The 13088-nt window shown below is 49.1% G+C and overlaps 1 protein-coding gene across 3 annotated transcripts in view; it reads right to left on the minus strand.

The window, feature by feature from the left end:
- Positions 1-11697, minus strand: part of CACNG2 (calcium voltage-gated channel auxiliary subunit gamma 2) — a 52573-nt gene extending 40876 nt beyond the window's left edge. The window contains exons 1-2 of one of the 3 annotated variants that reach the window (XM_088055404.1): positions 11604-11697; positions 9981-10126 (exon numbers count right to left, since the gene is read on the minus strand). In XM_088055404.1, the coding sequence (XP_087911530.1) occupies positions 9981-10122 (142 nt within the window). In that variant the 5' untranslated portion in view covers positions 10123-10126; positions 11604-11697. Of the gene's footprint in view, positions 1-9980; positions 10904-11603 lie in introns of those variants that run through there. The other 2 variants (XM_005527564.2, XM_005527563.2) reach the window with 2 other exon arrangements.
- Between the last annotated feature and the right edge of the window lie 1391 nt (positions 11698-13088).

Raw genomic sequence — 13088 nt, forward strand, 5'->3', positions numbered from 1 at the left:
AAAAATGTCTTCTTTCATGATTCTGCCACTGCCCTTCAAAAACCCATGACCCTCAGCCTAAGGAAAAGGGCAGTGCTTGAATCTAAAACGAAGCAGCAGAAATTCTTGATGATTGGTCCCTTGAGACCCTGTACTCTGAAGGCAGTTCTGGGGGGCATCTACATTTGGGAATGACTCCTCATGGCTGTCTGAAAGGCAAAAGTCAAAATCAAACCACTTCATCTCAATCACCAATCTTTTATACCAATCGTATCTGAAAGGAGTTGCACATGTGCACATGTGCATATTTGAATGGATTTAGTTGTGAATCCTTTTCCACCGCCTCTCCAAAGAGGCTGAAAGGGGTGGGATCAAGGGAACTAGTTCCTACCCAGGAGGGCTATGGGCTAGAAATGTAAAGGAAGAGCAGAAACATCATCAGGGGTTAGGACTGCTGGAGAAAAATTCGGACATGAGAGATGATGTGGAGAAAAAGGGAAGAGATGAAGAAACAGTGAATTCTGAAGAAGAATGATGAAGAAAATGAAGAAAAATGGAAACCAAGGGTGAAAAAAATTGAACTAAGAAAGAAAAATATCATGCGACATCCTCAGGAGGAGATAAAGCTCCAGGAAGAGGAGCTTGTCCATTGTTTATAATGGACAGGTCACAGTAAGGTTGCAGAAGTCAGCAAATAGGGTTGGATGAAAAGTCATTTGATTCACAGTGATCTGTGATACTGAATGAACACAACCATAAACCTGGGAAATATTCAGTGTTCAAGCATGATCCATCTCACTGCAGCTACACTGGTGATATAAACAAGACCTGAAGAAAGAGAGAAGTTCTCTGAGTGATAGCAAATTTAAGAATGAAATGTTGTTATGAAGGAGTGGGAGGAGAAAAATAAAACCAGCACTAAAAAAAAAATCATGTTCAGAAGGAGAATGAAAACTGAGAAATAGGAAGAAAAAAATCAGAAAGGGATAGAAAATCCAAGGAACGGAGGTGGATAGTGTTGTTCTTTATTTGACAGAATGTATTCTTTATACAACAAGCTAAATCAGAAATTTATAGGTGTTTGCTTCTAGCAAAAACACACATCAGAAAAATCCCTACCCATGAATAGGATGGCATTACATTCTCAAGTTTTTGTATACCATCCTCATTTTCTGTTTTTCACAGCGAGAGGATAGGAGTATATGCTCTAGGGGAATAGGAACTGCAGGATAAAGTCCATATGCTTCTCTGAGGAGTTATAGATTTGATAGGAAGCTAGTATAAATACTTTAGTCACCTGTGCCACAGAAACAGAAGTGGATTTCACCTATCCTGCAAGGCCTGGTATGAAAACTCTGATTGAGCAGTTTGGAATGTTATGGGAGAGCTTTTCTGTAACACAAGGAGAATAAATGGGTCTGGGAGACAGAAAGCTGCCAATAAAAAAGAGAGATGCAGATAAAGGTAGAAATGCAGAAAGAAGAGAAAGAGAAAGGCAAATGCCAGCAAGTTCATAGTCACCTCTGCTGCCATTTTACACACACTCACCCATCCAAGGTGAGGAATCTGTGTGAGAATTTTTGCCCCACAGGAAGAGCAGCCAAGTTGAATTTTTTTTAATGGGGGTGAAAGATGACGAAAATGGGACTAGTAAAAAAAGGAATCGCTGGACTTGGTGAACAGCTGGCATAAATAAATGCAGAATCTCGTTACCTTTGTGGCTGTTGCACCCACTCACACTAGAAGTGAATTTAGCCCTTGGTTTGTTGGGTACGTCACTGGCCGAGCGGGGACACGCAGTGACCTTGGGGGCATGGATGTTTAAAGCACGCACAGCCCTTCCTCAGCCTCACTCTCCCCTTGCCTACACAGGCAGCATAAGCAGAGTGACTCCATCCGAGTCACCGAGGTTACATCAGAGCAAACGAGGGGAGAATTGGGCCTCCATCTCCTGTGTACAGAAACACCACAGTATTGTACGTCATCAGATGCCAGTGCAGTAATCATTTCCACAGATACAAGAGAAAAGAGACAACCTCGTTTTTAATTTAGTCGTGATAGCATCAAAGAGACCCAAAGCCTATTGCTTTCTGGGAAGCAGGGACTTCAACAACAATAATTCTTTGCACATATATAGCACCTTCATTGCCAACTACTTACTTTATACCCTGGGGTGTGAAGAAAAAGGACTCCACTTAATTCCATACGCTCTTAATTGCTCTCTATCCCAGATCCTTCCTAGCAAAATATGATAGAAATACCTAAACTCACTGTTAATTTGTCAAATTAGAGCAGTCGTTGACACCAGCAGAAATGCAGGCCTAGTTTGCATCTTACATTGCAACTGCACAGCATAGCATCTAGAAACAAAAGAAATGCCAGACTAAGAAAATCTGAGCTCTGTTTAATCCCTGACAAATGTTTCAGGGAAGAGGCAAGAACCACATGGCAGTCAGATAGGGGATAGACTGCCCTTGTGAAATGTTATCCTAGTTTTTATGGCGACTGGCTTAATTGCTGAATTACAAAACACCCAAAATGCTGTTCACATCCATTAGGAGGATGCTTAATTTTCGTGAACTCTGTCGTAAATGCCCACTTGCTTGCTAAATGCTGTTAAAATCTTGGCCATGAGAGCTCCAGTGGCAATGAGCTCCACAGCCCTGATATGCATCAAATGAGAAAGCTTTAACTGGGTCTCCCGTGACTCATGTCAGGTCCTCTTGTCTGTGTGTTACAAAATGGGGAAATCAAGAGCTACTGATCCACCTTCTCTAGCCCATTCATTATTCAAAACAATCCAATCACTTTCCCTCTCATTCACCTCCTTTTCCAGGCAAACATACCTAGCCTTCATACACAGTCTTTCCTACTCTTCCTTGTCCCTGTCCATCTTTTGCGAACCCTATTCTGACTTTGCAGCACCCCCACTCTTGGATGGCCCTTGTTTCTGCACTCTCTGCTATCCCCTTTGCTTCACTCCTTATGCTTGGGGACTTGCAGGTGGTGGGTTTTCTGTCTGCAGCCATGTGCTGCGATAGACAGCAGAGCCATTAACAGCACCAGCCCTGTTTCTGGCACCCAGTGAATCACCATGGCTCATGCACAGCCCTGCATGGTACACAATCCCCCTTTCCTCACCAGCCAGTCATACCCTCTGCCCCTCCTCACTGAGGTTCATTCAGGCAACCATGGGGCTTGGAGCCCCCAGCACCATTCCACCTCCTCCCCTTAGGGATTCCTGAGAATCTCAGAGAAAATTGTTCCCCTAAAAACAGTTCAAAAAGGACGACTGCTCGCTGAGACTCTTCTCCCTGACAGCCAGGGGTCCTTCACTGTAGTGCACAACAACTACCCCAGGGTTATGGCTTGAGACCCTTATTTTCCATTTGGATCCTGGCCTGATCCATGTCTGAGGGTTGCCAGGGAGGGCATTTAGGGCTGCCATGAGCTCCTTCCAGCCCAGTTGCTGGCTGCACGCAGATGAGCCAGCTCATCAGCTGAGCTGCCAGTGAGCCCTCCGGCCATGGGAGGTTGGAGGCAGCAAAGTGGAGGGAGGTTGGCTTGACCACAGGCAGTGAGCAATGAGGGGAGCAGAGGGAGGAGCTTGGGTCTCAGCCCCCTCAGAGGTAGCTGGGCTGCTGGTAAGAGGAGACAGCAACTGGTGTCATACATGGCTTTGAGGAGGGGGCACTGGCTGGAGGAAGGAGGAGGGGGACAGCCAGAAAGAGGTTGGGAAAGTGCTTATTTAGAGCATACAGGCAGCACAGCTCCATAAGAATGGGGTCCTTTAGCTGGAGGGAATGACTATATGTAAGGTGGGGTAAAGGCAGGGGGAAATGATGGCAGGGAGAACTGGAAAGATAGAGAAATGTGGCAGCAGGAGTGAAGGGGACGGAGGGGAGCAAGGACAAGATAATAGAACAGAAGAAAGAGCAAGGGGGATGGGTCTCAGAGAACTTGAAGACAAACAGGGAGAAATAATGAAGGAGAGGATGCTTTTGAGAGAAAGCACAGAAGAGACACAAAGATGAAAGGGAAAAATAAAGAGGAAAAACAAGGGAGGGAAACGAGAACAAATTAAAATGGAGATGGATAGAATGAGTCAAAGATGGAGGGTGAGGGAAAAGCTGGGGTCATACACGCAAGGGAAAAATAACTTTTAGGAGTATCATATTTACATTACGTTCTGCGTATGCCTAACCAGTTCTGCGCTCTGTGTTTCCCCTGCTGGGTGGTTGCTGCCTTGGACTGGGGGCTGAGGGGGGAGGACATGGAGCAGGAGCCCTGCTGTAACCCATTCCCCCGGCAGCAGCCCCCTTCCCTCCTTGAGAGCCCCCTGCAAGGGGGCAGGTTTTGTGCCCGTGCAAGGAAGGCAGCAGCACATCCCCTAACAATGAGTGTGATATGGAAGGGAGAAGCAGCGCAGAATGGAGCAGCGAGGGCTCCCCCTGGGATAAACCGGGTATGCTTGATTGGGAATCTGCTCTTAAAACAGGGGCAGGGGGCAGAGCCATCTGAGAGCCTGAAATGTTCCCTGCTCCCCCCGGCAACCTCCTCTCTACTGCTTTTAAATTAAATAAATATGGAGATCCTGCTGTCAAACCTCAGTGGTTCTCCTCCCCCAAAACTCTTGCTTAGATCGCACCAAACCGCAACCGAGTGAGACGGGGGCTCAGAGGGCTGCGTGGGGAAAGGGATGGGTTAAAAGGGAAACATTAGATAGGAATAGCTCCTGGTCTCCCTGGCAAAGAGACATTTGTTCTATCTCTGTGTAATTTCTTTATACATTACTGCTGCCACACTGCACCTCCATGTCCCTCCCACTGCATTTCACTCTCACTCTTTTCAGCAAGGCAATTTCTGGTGCATTTCAGGACAGTATTAACCCATTCCTCTTTTTCTGTCAGCAGGAAGATTCATAATTTAAAAGCAATTTGGAAATCTGTTCTAGCAACTCACTAGTGAGGAACAGCATTTCCTTGTCAGATCTTACAAAGGAGCTGAGCTTGCAGGTCTCAGCCCCTCAAACCCCTGCCTTCTCTGTGACTTCAGTCAGGTGTGAATTTAAGCTGAGAGGAGAACGAAACCCACCCAAGTCTGGGATCCTGAGTAATTCTTCCTTACCATCTGCCACCCCACTTTTTAAAATCCTTTGCCTTCTTCTTCACACAAGGCCTGTCCAGCTCTGAATCCTTTTTTTCCCCAGCAGATGCAATGCCAGCAACAATCATCTCTGTGCCTGGTCATTTCTTCCTGCTGCATCTCATGGCGGGGCTAGCATGCTCCTGGTCCTGAACTGTGAAGACGTGGAGACCCAGATTTAATCTACTGCTACAAACACTGAATTTTCAGAAAAGGCCCTGGATTAGGTCAGCAAGGATGAAAGGAAAGGACCCTTTGTAGATTTGTTGATCCTTGGAAGTAGGACGGCAGGCAATTCTGCAGAGCAAAACTAGGGACACTGACAGAAACAACCGCTGAAAGAAATAAAATCATGAAAGGTAAGAGGGAAAACAGGGAGAAAACCTACACATAAAATGGGTGTGAAAGGAAAGAGGTGCACCAGGAACAAACAGCAGTGGGAGAAGGCAGTGAGAGGAAGCAACGCAGCGCCAGAATTGTCTGGCAGAAGCTTGTCCACTGCCTGTGCCCTGCCTCACTTTGCTGTCAGCTCTTCATTTTTGCAAACACTGAATCTGCACTTAGTTTTCATGCACTGTTCAGATATAACAAGCTGGAAAGGGAACAGATCAGCTCATTATTTCTCCTTGGGAAGGGTCTCTAGGCAGGAATTATTTTCTCCACCAACATCCATTCAATTACTTGCCTTCACACCAGTCAGATCTACAGGGATGTCTAACCCCATGTGCATCACTCATGCCTGCCTGCCCTGGACTCTTCTCTCCTGCCTTCTCAGTATAAAAGCCTCCCAGACCTATCTGTTTCTTAATAATAATGACAACATGACAAAACCAATAACCTACAGATATAAAATACATTTCATTTGCTTGCTTCATAAGACCCTGATAAGGCATCGTCCCTCACTTTTTGAGATCCTGTAGGAGATCTACAGGAGCTAATGAAAGAATTAGACAAGGCATCACTCATAATAAAAAGTGTTTTTAAAACATTCAGTGCCAAGAAGGAATTAGGCTGGAAGATCCGCAGCCATTTCGAAGTTGTAAGAGGTGCAGCATCCATGTGGGGCATGAGCTTGCAGATCTCAATTGTCCAGTGTTTGTGTGTTTTGTGTCTATACAGCTAAGGGGCTGAGAAAAAACATTTTTCTTGAAGGGCAGAGACTTCTGAATGGCCCAGAGACATATCTGGGCAACCCCAAAGTCTGAGAGAAAATCATCTGGAGGAAGATTAGGGAAAAAATCGGAAGCATGATCTGCAGCAACATGAACTGACACTACTGTCTGCTTGAGTCCCACCATGGAGCAGAGGCTCACTGTAGGACAGAAGAAAGAGGGGGAAGGAAATCCCAATAGAGGAGGGACTTCCCAAATGACACTCTTCTTAGAAGCAATACAAAGATCTGAAAATGCTGACTGAAAGTCCACTGTAGGGAATAGAATTACTGAAGAGAGGGAAACCCAAAAATTGAAACCCTGGGGACCAAATTCTCCAAGAGGAGCTTGCAATTCTGACCACAATGTATCTGTGGATACAGCCCAAGATAATTGCTCACATCCATTTTTGCTGCTGGATATCTTGGCCAAGAAGAGAATAGACAATTTAGCACGATAACTCGAACATGAGGTGTCCACCATCTCTGAGAGCCTACAGTGTTGACTAATGCCAGTGTTCCTCCATGCTTCCAGAAATGAAGACAACATTATCAGAGGCTTCCTACCAGTAGCAGATGGCAGTTTGAACTCCTTTTTTGATTATTTTCTTGTTACAAAACCTCCTGCCCTCCTCTTCTCTACCTCCCCTCGCCCTATAGACCTGCCCTGACATCTCCTCCAGGCAGAAGAGTATCTGCCCTACATCTTTTGTCAGGTGCCTCTGCCACACCGTGGGCAGACTGTGCACAGATCCAAGGTTTTTGTCCTTTTTTACAGCTTCCTGTAAGCCCTTCCCTCCACAAATCTACCCACTCTATGTATCCTGGGGGAAAGGAGACTTTGCTGCATCCTTCTCTCTCCGGCTCACCAGCAGGAAGCTTTCACCAAGGAGAGGGAATCAGCCAGGGACACCCTTCTGATTCCTTTTGACAAGAAAGAAGATAACCCCCCACTAAGTTGATCAGACATGACAGTAAGAGCCCTGCCATCCAAGGGCTGGTGGGGATATTTGGCTGTGCTGTCCTGGGACCAAGGGAGTGCCAGCCACCACCCCATGCAGGCTGTGGGGCTTTGGGAAGCCAAGCATCCCGGCAGAGGCAGTTCCAAACCTATGCTGTGCCACCTCACAAGGCAAACCCATGCTCAGTCCCTGCTCAGTGTGTGCTCATGTTTTGCCCTCTGCTGAGATGCTCTTGCAACCAAGTCTTTATCCAAGTTTTAGTGGAACCTGTGCCCTCAGGTGAGGGACTCAGAGCTGGGCTCAGCTCCCCTGTGGTGCATTGCACCCTCCTACTCCACTTGCTGCTGCTGCTGCTGCCCAGCGTTCAGGGGCTGGGGCATTGGGCCAGCCCAACCCTCACGTGTGTGGGGTGAGCGAGAGCACCCTGCCAGGGCAATGAGGGTTGTGCTCAGGCTGAATTTCACACCGTTCATGCAGGGCTATGGTTTCAGCCCGCTGGAGAGCATCAGCAGGGAGGGCAGGGGACCTGGGCTGGCAGCACAACATTGTGGGGGCTGGGGCCACTTCAAAGCTTTTAATTGGAAGCATCCTGGCACATTCTTTTGCCATGCAAGCCACTTCTTAACAGTGCCTGTGGGGTCCTGTCAGATGTAAAGGAGAAGGAGCCCCGAGCTCCTCCAATCTGACAAACCTCACCCGCCCCTTCCTCCTCCCCCTCAGACCGCGTCCCTCTGGGTACGGCTCTGTGGGCAGATAGACATGATCTGAATTCTCTGCCTCTCCTGGATGGGGTCCTCATACCTTCTATCTCCACCCCAGCCTCCCTCCGCCCTCCAGCTTGGGGACATGGCTCAGGAAGGGAGTTCATCCCTGCAGCCTCTCTTCCCTGCATGGCTTTGCATTTGGCTTTTTTTTTTTTTTTCCCTTCTCTCTCTCATTAATTTTTAATTAAGGAGATGTCTCCTTCCCTGATTGTAATGAATATCTGTGTGAAAGGCTTTTCATTTTTTATTAATATATACCTCTATGTATTTATCTATTTGCAGGAAATCTGTGCATGTGTGTGAGCAAGTGTGTTTAAAACATCCCCCATTAATTTACTGCTATTGATTTTCTGGCGTGGATACAGCATATAGTATTCAGCATAGAGCTCCTCTGCAGGATATGTTAAAAGGCAGCAGTTTGGGTTGACAAAGGGCACTAAATGCAGTATGCGTCAAATAGACCATCGCTCAATGAAGTCACTTAGCTATTCAAAACATGTCCAGCCATCACTCAACCATTTGCACCAAGAACGGGGGGGAAATTCACGCTTCTTCCTGGACACAACCATTTCCAAACAGCAGCTTTAGCTTTCTTTGGTGAGAGACATCAAAACATACATAGTTTATTTCCCTCTTCCCCCTGCCTTCCATCTCCCAGTGCCGGGTTAAGAAAATCAGTTCTGCGGTACCCACTTGCCGTTCTCTCCCGACAGGGAGCTCCAGGCACACCCAGCTCCGGTGGACACCGGCAGACACTGATCTTATCCCTGGATGTCCATGAACCCCTGGCAGCCCACCGTCCAGCTGGGAGCTGATTCACAAGCAGGGCTTTCACAATGGGCTGTGATGTGCGCTCCTGTTCTCTCACTCTCTCCTCACTACGTGTGTAACATAAACCACGCACTTACATCGCTTGCCCCTCTCCCTCCAGCACAGGCTGAAGACCACCTCCCCAGCCCACACGTACGCCAATAGCAGTACTCAGCAACACATATTTAAAAGCGAATCACTGGCCCCTCTTTTCTTTCCCTCTGCCTTTAGAACGTCTGATTCCAGAAGTTGGCTGCAGTGGTGTCTCTTCTGTCATCAGACATGTCACTGAGTTGCTGTTCAGTTTCACCACATCAGGCTTCAGCTGATTTCTCCATTCAGAAACTTGTTTATTTTAAGCCTTTACCATAAACCCTAAAAAACCCCAAACCAAACCCCAAAACCAACCCCAAACAAAACCCCCCTCCCAACAACAAACAAACTGGGGAAAAATCCCAGCCCCAAACCAAACCAATCAGCGGCCAACTAGACCCCTCTGCATCCAGCCCAGGGAGATGTGATTGCCTACAGACATTACAAAATGCTCTGAACTCTGTTTGAGATGACTGGTGTCGTTCTGTATGAGACATTTTGGATATGACACAGTTGCTTCCCTTTCTCTCTTTTTCCTTCCTAAAGTGAACTAAATTGCATCCAGAGTGTTTTGCAATCACCTCCTCCCCACATTGCCCCTCACTCACAGTCTTGTCTTTGCAAATAAGCCATTTGAAAGGAGAGCAATTATTTCACTCTCTGGTTGCAGCCGGAGCACAGCAATAACACAGCATTTTGGCATTGCTTACCCAGGCAATACAAACAAGCTGAAGACAGGCAGACTGCACAGTTGCATTTTGAAAGGATCTCTCGGTGGTTTTGTAACACACACATTATTCCAGTTGGAGGGAGGAAGTGAATTTTTGGGGAAGGTGGGAGGGGGGAGGGTGGGAAAAAGAAGGGAGAAGGGAGCAGAACAGTGAATGTTTTGCCTGTCTTCTTGCCTCTGTGCTCTGAGTAACTGAGCCCACCACTCTCAATCCACCGTGAAAGGAATGAAGTGAGAAAATGGTGGAATGTGGAGGGATTTGTTGGGGGGAGGAGGGAGAAACGTGGGGTGGTGGGAGAGGAAGGGGTGGGGGGGTGGGGGGGGTGTGGAGGTCCAGAATCAAATACCTTCCAGGCAGCAGGTTCTCCATAATCCAGAATGGGTCATGACTTCCTCGTTCTTTTTGCTGGTTTCGTTCTCACTGACAGTTTTAGTCTTGCAAACCCCTCTGGAGTAAAGCCAGTAGTCGGTCCCCACAGCTATGGTCATCAGGCTGAAGGCAGCGAAAGCACCAACGGTGGTTAAAAGCATCTGAACACCTCTGTCAAAGAGCCCCATAATTCTTCATTATACAAATACCCAACCGCCTTCTGATTCTTGGGGTGTGTGTGTTTAATAAAATAAAAAGAATAATAATTCCGACTAATAATATAATGGGTATAGAGAGAGATAGATATCAAAAAAGGGAGGTAAGAAAGCCCACGGAAAAGAGTGTAAATTAGAAAGACCACACGGGAAGAGGCTTGCCTTTTAAATCGGAAACGTTCTGGTTGAAATATAAAAAAAGGAAAAAGAAAAAAAAAAACAGAGAAAAGAACCAAGAAAAACCAAACAAATAAAGAGAGAACCCCCCCCAAAATGAGACGCCTTAATCCCTTTTTCTAAAATTCTGGTCTCCAGTTTCCATATGTAATGGCTAATTTGGAGATGGCTTCCACAGTGAACAGGGGAGCAGCAGCAGCATCCTCAACACAATCTCTCATTATCTGGACCTAGACAGTTAGAGACTGTAAGAGCAGAGATGCAACCTTCAGTCTTCTTGCTTAGCTCTGCAGCCTGCGCCATGAAAATCCTTTTCCTTCCCAGTTATCTTCCTTGGGTTTTTATTTTTTTTTTTTTCCCGGCAGCGGCAGTCGCTCCAATCCTCTCTCACTTTTTCTTGCTTGCTTCTCCTTCCTTTTGCTCGCTCCTACCACCAAGCCAGAGTGCCCAGTATACTGTAAGCCCTTGATTTCAGCTGAACAGGTGCCGAGGTCTTGCCTCCCATGGCTTTTCCGCACAGCCGCGGCGCTCGCTCCCGGCGGAGGTGGGCGAGGAGAGAGGGGGGCTCCTGGAGGGGGGGGGGGGGTTGGGGAGGGGGAGGAGGGGGACAGGCGCGGCGCCCCTCCCGGGCGGGGGGCGCGGAGCGGGGCCCGGCTGCGGCACCCCCTGCCCCGCGGCGGCCCCCGGCGACTCCCGGGCCCCGCTACTGCATCAAGCCGGCGGCGGCGGCGGCGTTGGCGGCGCGGCGCTGGACGGCTCCCCCGCGGCGGCGGCGGAGGCGGCGGCGGCGGCGGCGGCGGTGTCGGTGCCGGTGTCGGCGCTGGCCGGCGGTGCCGCAGGACAGCTCCCCGGGCGGCGGGGCGGGCGGGGCGCTCCCGGGCCGGCGGTGCTGCAGGACAGCTCCCCGGGCGGCGGTGCGGGAGGAGCGCTCCGCGGCCCGCGGTGCTGAAGGACAGCTCCCTGCCCGCGCCGCCCGCCCTGCCCGCGCCGCCCGCGCCCCAGCATCCGCGGGCGGCAGCCGCCCTCCTCCTCCGCCCCGCTCCGCTCTGCGCGGGCAGGCACAGGCAGCAGGCAGGCAGCGGGGGGCGGGGGGGCAGCCTGCCCCCGCCCTGCGCCTCGCCCGCCGCTGCCGGCACCGGCAAGGGTCGTTCCCCCGGGGCCGCCGCGGGGCCCAGGGGAAGACGGCGCTGGGGCTCTCCCTCCCTTACCGCCTTCCCCCCCCCTCCACCACCGCCGCCCCGCAGCTCAGCTTCCTTCGCGTCCCCGCCGTAGGTGCCCGGAGCTGCGAGTGCGACCCGCACGCCGCAGTTAGACCCGCACAAAACTTTAGTCAGCCGTTTCTCTCCCCAGGAGGCGGGTGAAACGTAACGTGGAAGGGTAACTTAAAAATAAGCATGTATTTCTGCTCTTATTGCCGTTGTTATGATTTTTAAGTGCTTGCTCTTCGCTCTTCTCTCGGCTTTGCTGCAAGTTGCATATGTCTTGGTGTTGCTCGTTTTCTGTCCCTCTGCCTCCCCCTGACCAGTGTTGTATGGATCCCTGTGTTCTTACTTTGTCATTAGGGATTTCGGTGAAATCCCAATGCCTGCTCCAAGAAGCAGACATTTTGGGAAGATTCTTCATGAGAAAGGACGATTTATGATAATTAGTATCATTTTGTTGAGGGAAGGAACCACCAAAATTGAATACCTCCACCCCCTCAACCCTGGGAAAGCAATCCACCTTTCACATCCTCATTTTACACAGAAAGATGCATGAGCTGAATGGATGCAGACTGAAATCTATCACTGCTCAAGTTTTCTGTGTCAGACACAACCTGATAGTACAGGGAACACATAAAAAATTGTGCAATACTGACATCTAAGTATGTCATAATCCTCTCTCTTTTCCTCAGCAGTATCATTACACCAGGTTAATTACATTAGTCACCTCCTGGTTCTATACATGTAGCTGCTCATTAATGCAACAATCATGAAGAAAAGAAATAATCTAATTCTTGATGCTACCGATTTTGTTTCTCTCTGATCAGATTCATTGTTCAGTAAAAAATGAGACCAGAAGATCTGCTTTAGGTTCACTGCTGTTCTATGCGGGGGAGCAGTGCTGGGGGAAGGGGGTGCTGGGAAGTTGAACCAGTTGGAGGGCTTCAGCTGTGCTGCAATTTCATAACTCCAGTGATCGCTTCTCCCTGCTCCCTCTCTGGGTGCAGACTGGGAGTACCCTTCCAGGACAATCTGTCCCAGGACTCATGGATGTGAAGGGCTCTATAGCAAGCAGCCAGGGGGCTGTAGGGCTGGCTGCCCTACAGACCCTTGATCATCTCCCCCATTTGGAGGACACATTCCAGGCTGCCCTCATAGCTGAGACTGAGGCAGAGCTGTTTACCAGCACTCTTGGTGTCTGGCATCAGCCAAATGCAAATTGCCACCAGCAGGTAGAACAAGCCCTGGGGAAGGCAGAAAAAGGGAGAGGTGGTAGGAGACAGTGCAGGTTGAGACCATTGAAATATTTTTTGTGGATGAATACAGTACGTAGCTCATTTGGGGGAATCCTAGCCTTGCTCTCTGCCATTGGAACTGGGGGTCTCTTTCTATACCCTTGGAGCTGCTGAACAGCTGGGGATGAACAAGGGGGCAGGTGCGTATTGCACTCCGCAGTTTTCATACTCTGAGTACAGCCTGCTGCAAGAACGT

This window comes from Pseudopodoces humilis, chromosome 5, assembly GCF_049639895.1.
Source record: "Pseudopodoces humilis isolate 2021_Gansu_Grassland_sample_001 chromosome 5, ASM4963989v1, whole genome shotgun sequence".
Lineage (NCBI taxonomy): Eukaryota > Metazoa > Chordata > Aves > Passeriformes > Paridae > Pseudopodoces > Pseudopodoces humilis.